General features: G+C 38.6%; 2 protein-coding genes across 2 annotated transcripts in view; one reads left to right on the plus strand and one right to left on the minus strand.

Annotated features, from left to right (window-relative positions):
• cerk (ceramide kinase) overlaps window positions 1-3,480 on the minus strand; it is a gene marked incomplete at both ends in the record, with an annotated part of 53,091 nt that extends 49,611 nt beyond the window's left edge. Inside the window, one exon of the mRNA XM_083906798.1 lies at window positions 3,327-3,480. Within this exon, the coding sequence (XP_083762924.1) occupies window positions 3,327-3,480 (154 nt within the window). The remainder of the gene's footprint in view (window positions 1-3,326) is intronic.
• Window positions 3,481-6,079: 2,599 nt separating this feature from the next.
• Window positions 6,080-14,676, plus strand: part of tbc1d22a (TBC1 domain family, member 22a) — a gene marked incomplete at both ends in the record, with an annotated part of 131,828 nt that continues 123,231 nt past the window's right edge. The window contains 5 exons of the mRNA XM_083907262.1: window positions 6,080-6,141; window positions 6,605-6,661; window positions 8,710-8,893; window positions 9,431-9,698; window positions 12,901-13,083. Of these exons, the coding sequence (XP_083763388.1) occupies window positions 6,080-6,141; window positions 6,605-6,661; window positions 8,710-8,893; window positions 9,431-9,698; window positions 12,901-13,083 (754 nt within the window). The remainder of the gene's footprint in view (window positions 6,142-6,604; window positions 6,662-8,709; window positions 8,894-9,430; window positions 9,699-12,900; window positions 13,084-14,676) is intronic.

Here is a 14,676-nt window from a genome sequence, read left to right on the forward strand (position 1 = left end):
TGTTGTAAAGACACAACAGTAGACACAGATAAGGATGCTGGTACTTTTCCTCAGACCGAGGGATTTTAATTGTGCCATAATAAGTAACCATGTCATCCTGCAAGAGCGCTCATGAGGTGACAGTTTGTACACTGATCGGGTATAAAATACATTATAATACTGTCATTTCTCAATGAAAACTGCATTGCTGCAGCAAAAGACTAATGTAAACATGACGTTTTTTCTATTGCCATTAAAGAATGAACATCATAATGGAAAAATAAAGGTCAACGCGTAACTCTTTAAGGTACGCACCAAGAAAAAAGCAAAGTAAAAATTATTTCTTTGCATTTTTTATTTTTTTTAATTAGACCCTACAGTATTACAGATACAGGCCTCTACCAAACGGTTGAGATGTCTGTTCATAATAAACCTGGTTTGCATAATTCATAAAGTACAACATTCAGAACACGTGACATTAAGTGTTAGTGAGTTCAGCTTGATGCATTTTTCAATGAGATACAGTGACTTAAAGTGTGGTCGACCAAAATGGTTGAGTAGTACCTTAAAGGGCTAAAGTCTAGGAGGACAATTTAATCCCCCAAAGGCAGGAGGGAGCAGTTTTTTAAAGGTTTTAGAAAGTTGGTGTAAACTGCAGCATTGAATATCTTAGATCTTTCTTGAAACTACAAACAGATTATTGTAGAACCTGAGTGACAACCACATCCTCTATGGATCCTGTTCCCGTGAACAGCAGTTGTTGTAAAACACTGTACCTCAACTTACCTCATCACCAAAAAACGACGTGAAAGTCGACTGTCACACATTTGATGTGTCAACATTTGCTTAAACTTTCTGGGGGCTTTGGCTCTGCTGTGGAAACACGAATCACAAAGACGCCTCTCAGGAGGGGAAACAGTTCCTGGAACAGTTGGTGGAAAAGATTGGGTGAAAGGTTTTGCCCAAGTTATACAAAGCTGCTTTCAGATTAGTGAAAGATAAATAAGGTACAAGAACTCAAACATATTGGCATAAAACTTTTGTCTGAGCTTCTGAAGAGTCAGTCCAACAAGCTCCTCCTGCTTTGGGATCATGTCTGTTTGGAGGAAATTTGACCATGAACAAACTCACTGGAATAAAAACTCAAAACTTAACATATGGAAGCTTTTCAAGGGGCTCTGAGGGACAAGTCAGTGAAAAAAAAAAGAAGAGTGAATTTGTGGGAAACATTCAGTATCAGAGACCTGTCAACCTTAAGTACTTTTTCCTTGTAAGAAACAAAGCCTTGTAATTATCTCAGACTGGGAACTTTCCAACACTGTGACCTGCTCCTGTCAGTGAACAGACACACACTACAGTGTTTACATGACCTGACTGTTCCTCCCTCGGCACGTGCACAGTCCTGATAAGGAGAGCAGAATTGGCGGACAGGTTTTTCTTACTTTCTTCTTTTTTTTGCATGAGTGACAGTGGGTATAATTAGCCGAGGCAAAATATTTAACGGGCACCAGTGGCTCTTTTGTTTAAGGAGACCGTGGTATTTGCACATGGACAAGAGCATGGTGATCTTGCTTTATCGTGCTTGTACTTAAGTGGTATAATCTTTTAGCCTGGTGTCATGGTTTGGACATTTTGTCTCTTGAAAACAAAGGTTGGCTGCAGTTCAACACAGCATTCCTGCGTACAAGACACTCTCATATTGCATAGTGTGTTATTTGTGAACATGTGATAATGTGATCACGCACAGGCAAACTTAAGATAAAAGTTAACAGTACTTACTGTACAAAAAAATAACTTGCATAAATTGAAGCTTAGGCGAGCTTCCTTTTTCTCACAGAAGTTACAAAAATAAACTGTACACAAATAACACAAACTGGTGTTTTGTGTGGTTTTTCAAAATAGAAACCTAAAAAAAATATAGAAATTTTTGAAGTTTATGAATCGATTCAGAATCGTGGATGATTAGAATCGTGATTCCTATGTGAAACAATTCCCCCCCCCCCACCCCTAGTGGTAAGTAGAACCATATAAGGTTCTTCGGCTTTTTGGCTCCAGGTAGAACTCTCTTTTTTCAATTTTTATAAAGGTTCCACCTATAACGCTTTTAAAACCCTTAAAGGGTTCTCTGGATCAAAATGGTTCTTACTGGAACCATTAGTGTTACCAAGAACCTTTGAAAAAAATCATTCTTCAGGAAAAGGGTTTTTCAGAAGCAAATGGTTCCAGGTAGAACCTCAGCCCTTGTAGAAGAACCCTTTTGGAACCCTTATTTCTAAGAGTGTAGGGCAAAAGGCAGCGAAACACCTGGACAGGTTGCCACTCCATAACAGGGCCACACAGAGACAAACAACCATTCACTCTCATACTCACACAACTACAGTCAACTTAGAGTGTCCAATTTACATACAAGACAATTTACTGCAAATTCCATAATTCTTTTAATAAAACAGAATAACACAATCACCGCATTGGCACCCATATCTTGGCCCAGCTATACAGGATGCACCAATTTATATCTTTTAAGTCCTCAACCTTGTGTGTGTCACATGGTAACGTTCCATCATGTTTTAAATTTAGGAACACAGAAACTTAACTTCGAAAGTTATGCCCAAATCAATACGAAAATGTCAATATCTGTCAGAAAGATCGCACAACTCCATTATTTCCTCCCCAAAATAATTCAGCCCTACACTGAGTGAATTTGAGCTTCCCTCTGGTCAGAGGTTTCATATTACTTAACTGAATAAGTAATATTGTACATTATTCATTGATATAGTTGATCAAATGGTTTATTCTGTTAAGTATGTGGAACCTGGAGCACCTTTATGATTATTATTTATTTTAAATGTTTTATTCGGGCTGAATGAATCGGTTAAAAACATTGCAATTTGAGTTGAGATACTACTTTTCCAAGTCCATCTTCAGTTCAATATTGGCCATATTTACTTATTTTCATGCAATACTATCAAATTATTGACTTTCATAATGCAATAATAAGAACGTAATAGCTTCCAAAAAGTGATTAATCGTTTTTTTTTAATTAAAACTGACATTTTATTAAATTGGAGCCTTTAAGTAGTAGTTAAACCCTATATTTGTATTTTTAAAAACATTTTCCAAAGGATGTTTCTGTTTTAAAACTACAAAATAAACAAAATTAACTGACTTGTTTACTGTTAATACAAGCTTTATTGCAACTTACCACTGGGTGTTTTAATGTATTCTGTTATGAATGTTTAATTGTTTTCACTTTAAATGAAAAAAAAACAACTACTTTTAATAACTTTAATAACACGTGCATTAAATGGTAACACAGCTCTTTCTCAGACCCGTTCACTGTGACTTACCTGTGTCAGACAAAGTGCTGAAGCCTGACCTCCGTCTCCGGCTCTTCTCAGCGTCCTTCCAAGCCAGAACACTCCGGTTTATAGCCACGTCCACGGGCTTGTTCTTCAGGAAAAGCCTCGAGCACAGTAACCGCCGGGGCTGCTCTTTCTCCATGGCGTCGCTCCAACGCGGTCAGTCGATGTCCTGTAGTCCTGTAGTTTTTCTTTTTCTCATGACAACTTTATCACGGCCCGGCCCGGCACGGCGGTGCTCGTGTCCGCGTAGCGGTGTGTGCTGCGTGAAAAGTGCCGGTGTCCCGTCACGGCAACACTGAGCTGTCAGCAGAAGAGAGGAGTTCAAACAAAGATCGTGTATGAGCAAGATAGCTCACTCCAGGAATAAAAACATGGACAACGCTAGCTTTCCAACATGGACTCTCTTACAACTCCCTGTGACAAATATGGCGTGTAAATAAACGGCTATATTTATTGATTTATTGATTTATTTATTTATTACAGCAGGTTTAGTGTTGACCTCAAATATGGAGAAAAACATTGTTTCTACCTTTTTCCATTGAAATGCGAAATTAAGCTAGTGGACTGTGTGCAAAAATGAATGATTGTAATTTTGTTTTTATGTTGATAATTTTACTATACATACTGAAGCATTTGGTAGATAAAGAGCAAACATTTCCTTGCAGTGACAATAAAGTCAAAGTCACGATAATAAAGTTATAATATCACATCTTATTATAATGTATCATAAATGTTGGTCACAATGAATGATTGACAAAAACATGGTTGATAATTAAATGATGTTTGACTAAAAACATGCAAAGCAAATAAATACATTACACTCATTTAAGCAAGACTAACCTTGTTTCTCTCATGCACAGGAAAACACAAAGTCATCAGTTTTGTCTATAGCTGAAACAACTGAAACTTGAATTACTCGATAAATAATTGATCACTAAATTCATTGTCAACTACTTTGATAATCGATTGATCGGTTCGAAGCTTTTTTTTCATTATTATTAATTAATTATTTCTGATTGCTTCTTACATGTGAATATTTCCTTGTTTCTTTGCTCCACATAACAAAGAAAGTATTAAAACTGAATCATTTTAGTGTGAGGACAAAAACAAGACATTCGAGAATTTCATCATGTCCAGGATTGACAAACACCGATCGTCATTTTTCTACACTTTCTGGACCAAACGATTACTCGATTCATCGAGAAAAATATTCAACAGATTAATGGATTATGAAAATAATTGCTAGATACAGCTCGAGTTATGTCATAACAGTTTAAAATCGAATAATTAGAATCTCACGTGAATCCCAAAAAAAAACTTAAGATTTTTTTTTCTCAATGGCATTGGAAAACTTCCCAGATGCTTTTACACTTCTGTTCCTGAAACTGATGCCTTACTTTTTCAATAAAGTAACTGTCGACTTTTCAAGAGAAAGCCTGAAACATTATGACTTGAGCTTTTGCAATTTTACCATTACACAATTTGAGGCTAGCAAAACATGACGATGCACCGACAGGTCTTGTCCCGTCCCTGTTTCTATTTTGGTAAACAGACATGTCATCCCCAAACTCCTCGGTGTAATTCATGACTAAAAGCAAGTGAATATTTATATTACACTGTCACAACCCATCAGTATGAGGCAAACAGTGGCATTAGCAATATTCTTCTCCCATGCAGGACTAATAAAAAGGTCTCATTTCTGGAGGATGGCCTCAACATACCTTGATTATTAAAAAAAAAAAAAAAAAAAACTAAATCAGCAAATGTCACTCAAATACAACTTGAATGAAGATGAGTTATTGCATGCCCATCGCATCTAGCTGATGTTATCATAGTGAGTGCACTAACATTTCTTCCAGTACTGATCATGTGTTTGTTTGCTGACAAATGACAAATCATGACATGAATTAACAGGATGTAGTTTGTATTCTTTGGAAGGTAAATAGACCAGGTTCATATTGAACAGAGAGAACACAGAGATGTTTCTGCCTGCTATTATGCATTATTTATTTAGTCTCATGATCTCTGGTGTGTCCTATCTCTCCATTATTGGCTGTGGGCAATAATTGAATGTCTCATCAGTAGCGTGTCCTAACAGACAAAGCATGCGTCCTTAGAGGAAATTATACCCAGTGCTGTATAGAAAATGCCCATCTTGATGACAGAAGGTGATGCTGTGCTGTAAAGAATGTATCTGTAAACACAGGTGTTTGAGAATGTGGGGAATTTTACACTCGTGGTGCCTGCCTGCCCCACACAGTTGGTGCCATTTTTAATTCTCGCCCCTGTTTCTCTGAAACGTCTTTGCACGCCACATAATTATATATAGCTATGGCAATATGTATGTATGAATGCATTAATGACATTATATTTTAACCATAAACAAGCCAAACGTTACCAAAGTATAAATACATTGAAATACATACATGAGAACGTGCTGCTGTGGTCCTGATGCTGATGGGTTTTCTGTCAACATAGCAAATACAGCGGGGAGCGACGTCAGCTTCTCCCCCATGCCACCTTACTGCAGAGCTCACTTGTGATTGGCTGCTGTTGAGGAAGTTCCGCTTCGGCCAATGAGAGCCGCGCTTGCTCAGCCATTAGACAGTATCAACATGGCAGCTTTCTGAGTTTTGGTGGAGGGAAGGTGGTGTAAATAAACACATAATTCGTGTTTCACAGACAACGACAGCGTTCGGGTGTTCGTGTTCGGGACTGTCCGGAGCCGCGGAGTGAAAATGTCGACTGAAGGAAACAGGAAACAGTTCTGGAAGCGAAACGCAGCTAAGGTTCCTGGCAGGTGAGTGACGTGTTCCCTCCTGCTGGCTAGCTTAGCGTAGCTAGCCCCACTACATTGACGCTGCACTGTTGAGCTTCAAGCACAACTTTCGCTGTCACCGACTGTCCTGTTGTATTGCACACTGTTTGCTAAAGGGGTGAACCCTCTTGCATTATATTGTGTTTGTGGTCCATTAGGCTTTAAGATAGTTTCACACATTAATGCTGTTTGCCAGCTAAGAGCTACGTTGCTAACAGTGGCTAACAGTGAAGTTATTTACCCACAGCGCATTCACAGATTTAAAACTAATTACATAGTCATATAATTACATCAAAGGACAACCGGGGGTTTAATTCATATTACTCATAGTCGCATTATCAATGTTTAACCCGACATTGGAATAACTGGAAGCTAACGTAGCTGACTTGACAGCCAGTTTGAAATGAACTCATCCATTGATATTTTCTCTTCTTTACTTCCTTAGCATTCAACATGTGTATGGAGCACAACATCCACCTTTTGACCCGCTCCTTCATGCTAAGTAAGTTCAAAGCACATCTTTTTGTGAGCTTGTTGGAGAATATAGTACACTTGTAAGGGGTTGCCTAACTTGCCATGTATAGTTTCAGTTCCTCTCATTACATTACATGTCATTGTTTACATTTCTGCATGGAAATTACATTGTAGCTCTAGTCATCAGCTGTTCTGTGTCTTTATCCTCTTTAAAACAAACAAAAAACGTTATTGTAATAGAGGGTGATAATATTTCAATAAATCATGGACAACCCCATCAGATGATTTTACCTTTTCTCGTCTGTATTAAGTTGTTAAGTTTCTCTTCCTTTTCTATGACAAACTAATCTTTTACTCAGGAGGTTAACGATTTCTTGATGATTACATTAGATCTTTATTGAGTTGTCTGTCCCCTGATAATAATCAGAATATCTAAATCAGAAAAGGCAGAACTTAAAGGCCCAGTGTGTAAAATTTAGGTGAAATGATTTCCCCGAAAATTTAAGGTAATTACTCGATTTTTAAGAATATTTAAGTACACAAATACCTGCTTGTATGAATTGTTGTTGTTCAAAAAGGTTGTTGAGCCTTTTATATTAATGTCATGAGCTGGATCAACTTGATCAAGGGTGCCATTGTGGACCTTGATATTACAATAACCCACAATGGAAAAATCTTTTAAATTTTGATGTTAAAGGCTATACATTGTATCTCCAACACACTTTGAAGGGAAGGGTGAGGTTAGGGATATTCAGCTGCAACGTGCAACTACACTAGTACATGTTGATGAATTTTACACTGTACACTGTTCTGTCAAATTCATGTTGAATAACTTTGCATGACAGAATATTTTTTATATATAATTATATATATATATATATATATATATATATATATATTATATGCTGCATGTATGACAACCTCTCATTGATGATATTACAGTATAAAATTCTTCTGTTTGCACTACATGGCCATTCCTGTTTATAGGAAGTGAACTTACCAGTAAATCTAGTTGGTTAACCAATGAGAGAACAGTGACGTTACAAAGACCTACCTTTAATTATATTGTAATTTACTTAGAAATTAAATTGAATCAATGGGATGATGATTATTATTATTAGTTATTTTTTTTGTTTGTTTGTTTTTACATTATCAGGAAAGCCGAATTTAGATACAAAATCTGGACCTTATAATGAATACTTTGTGTTCTATTAGTGTAAAATGTGTGGCAAATCCTTTTTGAAAGTGTCACCAATCACCCTTGATTGAGAAACACATATTTGACTTTTGCCCTTTTTTTTGATGGGATGTCATTGATGCTACGTGCTACGTGTTTTACCCTCCTTCTACTCCCCACCCACTAACACACCCTCACACATTGTGAGATAGTAATCATCTATTTATTTCTTCTCTCTGATGTTTAATCATGTGTATTTCCTTAAGGGGAAGAATTTAATTTGCTAGTTTTTTTTTGTCAGAGTATAAGTTCAGGTTTTCAAGTTGCGATAAAACTTTGCTAATATGGACAACTCTTCCACTTTATGGTAATTATTTTCTTTTGAACAAATTGGAGCACCTTATCTTTTAATCTTCTCTGCAAAAATTTCTGTAGCACTTCTCGTTCCAGCTAAATGAACAGGTATCGTTGCAGTACAAAGAAATCAACCGAGTGAAATTTTAGCTTTTGAAAGTGATTAGATCCTCAGAGGTATTTAGCGTATGACATACCCATGTGTCTTACAGTGAGTGCAAGTCACTGGAAAGTCTTTTAATAAACAATTTAAGGCAAATAAAGATTGCAAATATTTACTTATTAAATAAAATGCTTGTCTATTAGTTAATTGTTAAACTCTTTACCTTTCTCAAAGGGCTGATGTATGTTTACTTCTTTGCCCATCTGTCAGTGTCAAAATGATTAACTGCTCATCCCCGTCTTGTTTTTTCCCTGTGCCTATTCACTTAATCTCCCTTCCCTTCCCTTCTTTTCTCTCCTTCCTCTTTTCTTTTAATTTGTTTCATCTCATTCTCTTCCCCCTTATCTTCTCTGCCTTCACGGTACACTCTCTGTTTTTCTAGTCTAATTAAAGCAGGCAACAAGCCTCCTCCTGCCACGCCAGGCAAGCCCAAGAAGGCAACCACCTTCCAGGAGTTTGAGAGCATAACCAGTGATGCCTGGGATGTCGGGGACGATGATGATGAGCTGCTGGCCATGGCTGCACAAAACCTGAACATTGAGGTGGTCATGGAGACGGCCAATAAGGTAAACAAACTAATGCAAAGACTTGTGAAAGGAGATGATGGATGTTTTTCTGCTAGTAGGCTTTGGTCAGTGTCAAATATTCAGTGATGTCCTATTTTTTCTGGCTATTCAGAGCATTTCAGCAATGTCCTAATACCGATTCTTGTTCCATGGCATAGTCAATTGTAAGGAGTATGGAATCGGGGAACTGCAATGACAGAGTGCTTTTAATGTGAAGTCTGCATGAAAAATAGTTCTACTCCCTAAAAGAGCTGTGCATTAAACACAGCCAGTGTGTCTTCTTAGTTAACATGGAAAAGAGAAGTGCACCATAGCCGTAAAGCATCGCATACGTATCTGGTGTAAACCTGGCCTGAGGCCTTAATTATACTCATTTGCTGACTTGCATGCAGACAGTACTAGACACTACAAAGAAGTTGTTTTTGTCTGTCTGTGCATTTGAAATGAGTCTCTACCATTTTTAGTTCGAAACTGGATGTTACACTGTGTACAGAGTTTGATAGATTGCTCTCTTTTTTCCACCTATAAACTTGACAGGTTATTGAGAATCACAGCAAGCAGCAGGAGAGACAGAGGCTGGACGACTCCACAGAGCTTGAGCAGAGAGAAGAGGACACACAGGAGGAAACGGCAGAGGACGAAGAGGAGGATGAGGAGGAAGAGGATGGGGAGGAGGAGGAGGAGGAGGAGGAAGAGGAGGGAGACGTGACCAGCCCAGAGGTGTCGTTTGCCTCCCAGAGCAGCTCTTATACTGATGGTCGCCTGGTTAAGTCCCAAAGCGAAGCTCCAATTGGGTCACCTAAAGGTTAGTCGCCACCATTGCTCACTGTCCAAAAAGTTTTGTGGCTCACCTGCATGCTAAAACCTCGACTGTTTATCTGCGGAACAGTGTTGTCATGGAATATTTTAAAAGGATGCCCTGAAACCTCCATGAAAATGGAAGGCAGGTCTCATCAATCACCTCACACAGTACCTGTCTGTAACACTTAACTGAGTTTCCATTAACAGGTCTAGTCTTGTTTCATGATTTTGTTTATTGACTTTAACCTTAATCTTAATTAACGGGTGTTTTGTACAATGCAACAATAAGGGCTTTCACCAAAAAACAAAAAACATGTCACTAAATTGACTTTAAAATCGATGAGCATTTTTTAAACGATTGTTGTGGCTTTCTTTGTTGGCTTTATTTGTAAGCTAGAATGAAATGTTGACAGAAAATGAGGAAGAGAGTTGGGGAATGACAAATAAAACCCATTTGGGAGTTTAAGTGGGAACCCACTGCTCAAGACTTGCCTTTATTTGCCCAAACCATTCGCCCATCAGTCGATCCCTCAATGAGCATTTGAGCCTTGTTTGCTTCTCCACATTCAATCCGCAAAGCAGAGAAATGAGCATTGGATATTGGCTAATGTTAACGCTCACTAGAGCAGTGTTACTGATAGACTGCCAATGTTGTGCAATAGTTTGACTTGCGGTTGTGGAGTGTGAAAGTGTTTCAAAACATTGACGTGACACACGCAAGATTTTATAGCAGATCCTGTTGAAATATTTTACTCCGTGTTCTTTCCAAACTTATAGAAGATGTGTGTTTGCAAAGAGATGTCACCGACTGTTGCTTTTTCAGATTGTAACATCAGCAATTGCAGCAGATGGCACACATCATGAATGTCTGGATGACTGTTGTCCTGTCTGGCAGGTCATCTGCTTGTCTGCCTGGGTGTCTACATGTTGCTGTGTGTAGATACAGATGACATGAGCAGTCTGTTGCCTTCTGGCACTTCCTCTTATCTCCTCAGATAAGACGCAGTATGAGCTTGCACTTTCATAATATGTGCATGATGTGATTATGAAACACTGATGCTAATATGCAAACATTAATAGATGGGTCAACTGTAGGACATTTACAGTAAGGTACACAGCTTATTCTTTTTATTTAACCTTTATTTAACCAGATAAAAAACCCATTGAGATCAAGATCTCTTTAGCAAGGGTGACCTGGCAGCACACATTAAAAGTTAAATAAGAAACAGGAAAGGCAGCATTTACAAAACAAACATTGAAATATAAATGTGCAGCTAGATAAACATAATGGGCAGGAGTTGTGATCGCAGTTGCAATTTAAGAACATAGACACTGTTCAATGGATTTCTGTTGTCTGTCTTGTAAGATGGAGTGGAAAGCTCCCAGTGTAATAAAAGCTGGCATTTTAAGTTCAGTTTGGAGGGTATTCCAAGCAGCGGGGGCAAAACTGAAAAGCTTTTTTTTCCCATTTCGGTCTGAACACGTGGAGCAGACAAGTGCAAAATGTCATTAGAACGTAAGGCATAATGGCTTCTGGTTCTCTGAAGAAAATTGCTTAAATAAGCAGGAACCAAGCCAAGAAGAGCCTTATAGACATTGCTTTTCATGTATGTTCATTTTCCAACACTTAAATCTTCTCTTCTCTTCGCGGCCGAGTCTAATTAGATAATAGTCCACCGCATGACTTTCATTAGTGAGGCTCCATGTACTCACATTAATCACTGCAGTCATCATCCCACAACCATGTATGTAAGAGAGCAAGGGGCACACACACACACACCTGTTGTCATCGATGATCTCTGTAGCCTCTGGTATTCCTGTGATGTGACTAGTTCACTAACTTCCTTAGTTTTTTTTTTTTTTTTTTTAAATAGCCAGTTAAAACATAAAACGTATTAAATGTGCTATAAAAGAAGTAAATAGTGACAGTCACACACGGCTCTACTAAGGGAAAGAGTGGCTGGCCTTAATAAGCTTTTTTAATTATTGAAAGTGCAAATAAAGGGGTTGAGAACAGATCTGTTGCCTTGTATTTGTGCCTGTAAAGACTGAAAGGGGTATTAAAATGGGCAGAGTTCCAGTTTTGTTAATTGCTCTGGAGTTTTGGGCGACTGTGTCCACACAGTTGAAACGTTGGCATCTTTCTTTATGAACACAAGCTTCTTTATAAACTTTTGCCGAGTGTTTATGACACAAGGAACTTCCCCTTCCACACAGTCACCGTGAACTTGGCAGCTTGTTAATAACTTGTGTGTGTGTGTGAGTGAGCGACTGTTCTTTTTTTATTTAGCACATCTGGGGAAACATGTGGCCCCTCAGCAGACTGAATTAATGTGTTTGTGCATCCGCTGATGTAGATGCTTCACAGAAATGTTGCAACAACTGCTGCTTTCCTGGAGGCTTATAACAAAACAAACCATTAACAGTAATACATTCATTTACACCTGGCGAGAAAAAAGATTCAAGCATTCAAACAATAATGGTATAAGGCAAAAATCCCATTGTAGGTTATTGTGGGGTTATGTAATCCATATGGCCGGTTTCTTACTTTAAATACTTTTTAATTATGCGTAAGTATTTTTAACATATCGGCTCAATTAACCTGAAAAGCAAATCTTCAATTTGATGCTAACTAGCAAACAAACTAACATGGGAAGTTGCCGTGCACAGCAACTAATCACTGCTCGTCACATAGTGTCACCTTACTGCTCGCTGCTCAGATTAAAGCTGAAGCATTTTATATAAAGAATATGTCTACTTCTCTGAGAAAATGCGATTTAAATGAATACATTAAATATGACACTTAGTGAGGCATTGAAACAGAAGTCGGAGTATCTTTATTTCAAATGTTAAATAAAAAGAGATTTATGTGAGATTTGATTGGATCGCTCAAAGGTTGCCATAGTTGAGTGAATACAGGGGCAACCCGGAGCTGTGGAAGACTTTTATCATCCACCCACACAGTGGAGGATAAAATAGATGAGAGAGATATTTGATCTTTAGAGCAAAACCATGCTCTTTTAAACAGGTAAACACAGTTTCTGCTGAGACCGAGAGCCAAACAGACATCAGTGGTGGCCAATTTGGCCAAAAAACTACAAACCTTCATAAAGTCACCACAGTCCTCTCCTGCATCATGTGAAATCCCTGCGTTTGTGTGTTTATGTAACCCTTTGCCCTCCCTCTTGTCTTTGTCTGCCCATTAGATGCAGCGGGTGAGTGTGCAGCCCTCCACAGACAGCGCTCTCTGCCTCACCGGCCACCCGTTATCCCACTAGTGGCTCGCATGGCTGACCAGAACACATCAGGCACCCCAGTCATGACAGAGAGGGAAGCGTCCCGCCTGGACAAGTTCAAACAGTTGCTGGCTGGGCCCAACACAGATCTGGGTAAGAGATGCTCATCTAACAGTCACTCAATTTTCTCCCCATTTCTGATACCCCCCCCCCCCCCACACACACTCTTCTTTGCGCTTCTTTGCTTCTCACACATAGTTTGCTCACTCTGTCTGCCAGCTGTTCTGAGCTTTTAATGATGCTGTGAGGGAGAAAGTCATCCAGCCATCTGGACATGCAGATTACATGGAAAAAATCCTACCACCAACAAAAGCAAACGACAGCCCTTTGTTTTAACCAATTGACAGGCCTTTATTGTTTATCCAACCCCAGAGACTTTGTTTGCCATCACTGCTACCCCCAGTGGCCTTGAAATCCTTGCAGATGTCCCTCTGCATTTGACTAATGATCTTTGAAATCAACTTTGTGCATCCGTTTTACAGAAACTTGTATCCATTTTGAGGTAGATAAAACATCCCCAATGGTGGTATGGTATGGAGTGTACACTTTCAAAAAAAAAACTGCAACTGTACCACAAATCTGTGCAGTTATCAGCTCATTTCATAAAAACACCTACATTGTTCAGTTTGGGGAGCATATTTGAACGATTCATGCAGGGAAAACCTGAGAACCAAGCTGCCAAAAATAGTCTGGCATATTATTTGAGTGTTTCCAGCGGCTCTACTCGCTTCGCCTCGGCATGGCACGGTTACATTGCGTTTCTACTAATATAGTACCTGGCTGGTACCAGGTACTTTTTAGTACCTGCTCTGGCAAGGTTCCAAGCACGCTGAGTGCCGTCACAAAAAAAATCAAGCCAAAAAATCAGAACTGTAGATCAGTAAAAAAATAATTAACAATCCTAAAAACGTGGGTTAATCTCCAACAATTATCAGGGAAATGTCTAAAATCTCAATGTTTAACAGAGGAGTCTGGTGTATTTAACGACAACACTCCTGATCGCGAGCGGCATCACAAACCCTGCCGCTGTATTTCAGCCGGGACCATAGTGGAAACGAGCCATACGATACTGTTTATACAATATTTGTCAAGAAAAAAAAAATATATAAGAGGTTTTTCTTGAGAAAAATGAACTCGGATACAGATATGTTCCTTTATAAATCACAATCATTGACTGCAAACGCTTGAGTAAAGTCTCAAGTAGATGATGTGTTGATTCAATTCAGTTTTACTTCAGTAGCACCAAATCACAACGTACAACCTGAGATTATTAGTGTCCATTCATTTTTATTTGTAGTTGCTAATTAGCTTAAATATTATAAATGCATATATATATATATATTATATTGTCAAAGCTGCTGTTAAAAGCTCTCTTGTGTGCAGTTTTCCTCTATTAAGTGAAGGATGTACATCGGATATCCTTGGGTAGTTTTTATGTGCTTATGGTGCTCTGTGCATGTGTTTGAGTGTTGCCTGATAGAAAGGGAGCATGAAGTGGGACTCGAGCAGCGAATTACAAAAGTGCAGACGTTTGCAGGAGTAAGGGTTATGTGCCTGTCTAAATACCCTAAATATGCTAAATGCAAAAAGACTGTGTCGGGGATATTTCACTGCAGAAATGATACAGTTTAAATACCATACCTGCCATTGTTAAATGATGGCTGTGGTCTTAATATACCACAACTA

The sequence above is a fragment of the Microchirus variegatus genome (assembly GCF_963457635.1).
Source record: "Microchirus variegatus genome assembly, chromosome: 20".
NCBI lineage: Eukaryota > Metazoa > Chordata > Actinopteri > Pleuronectiformes > Soleidae > Microchirus > Microchirus variegatus.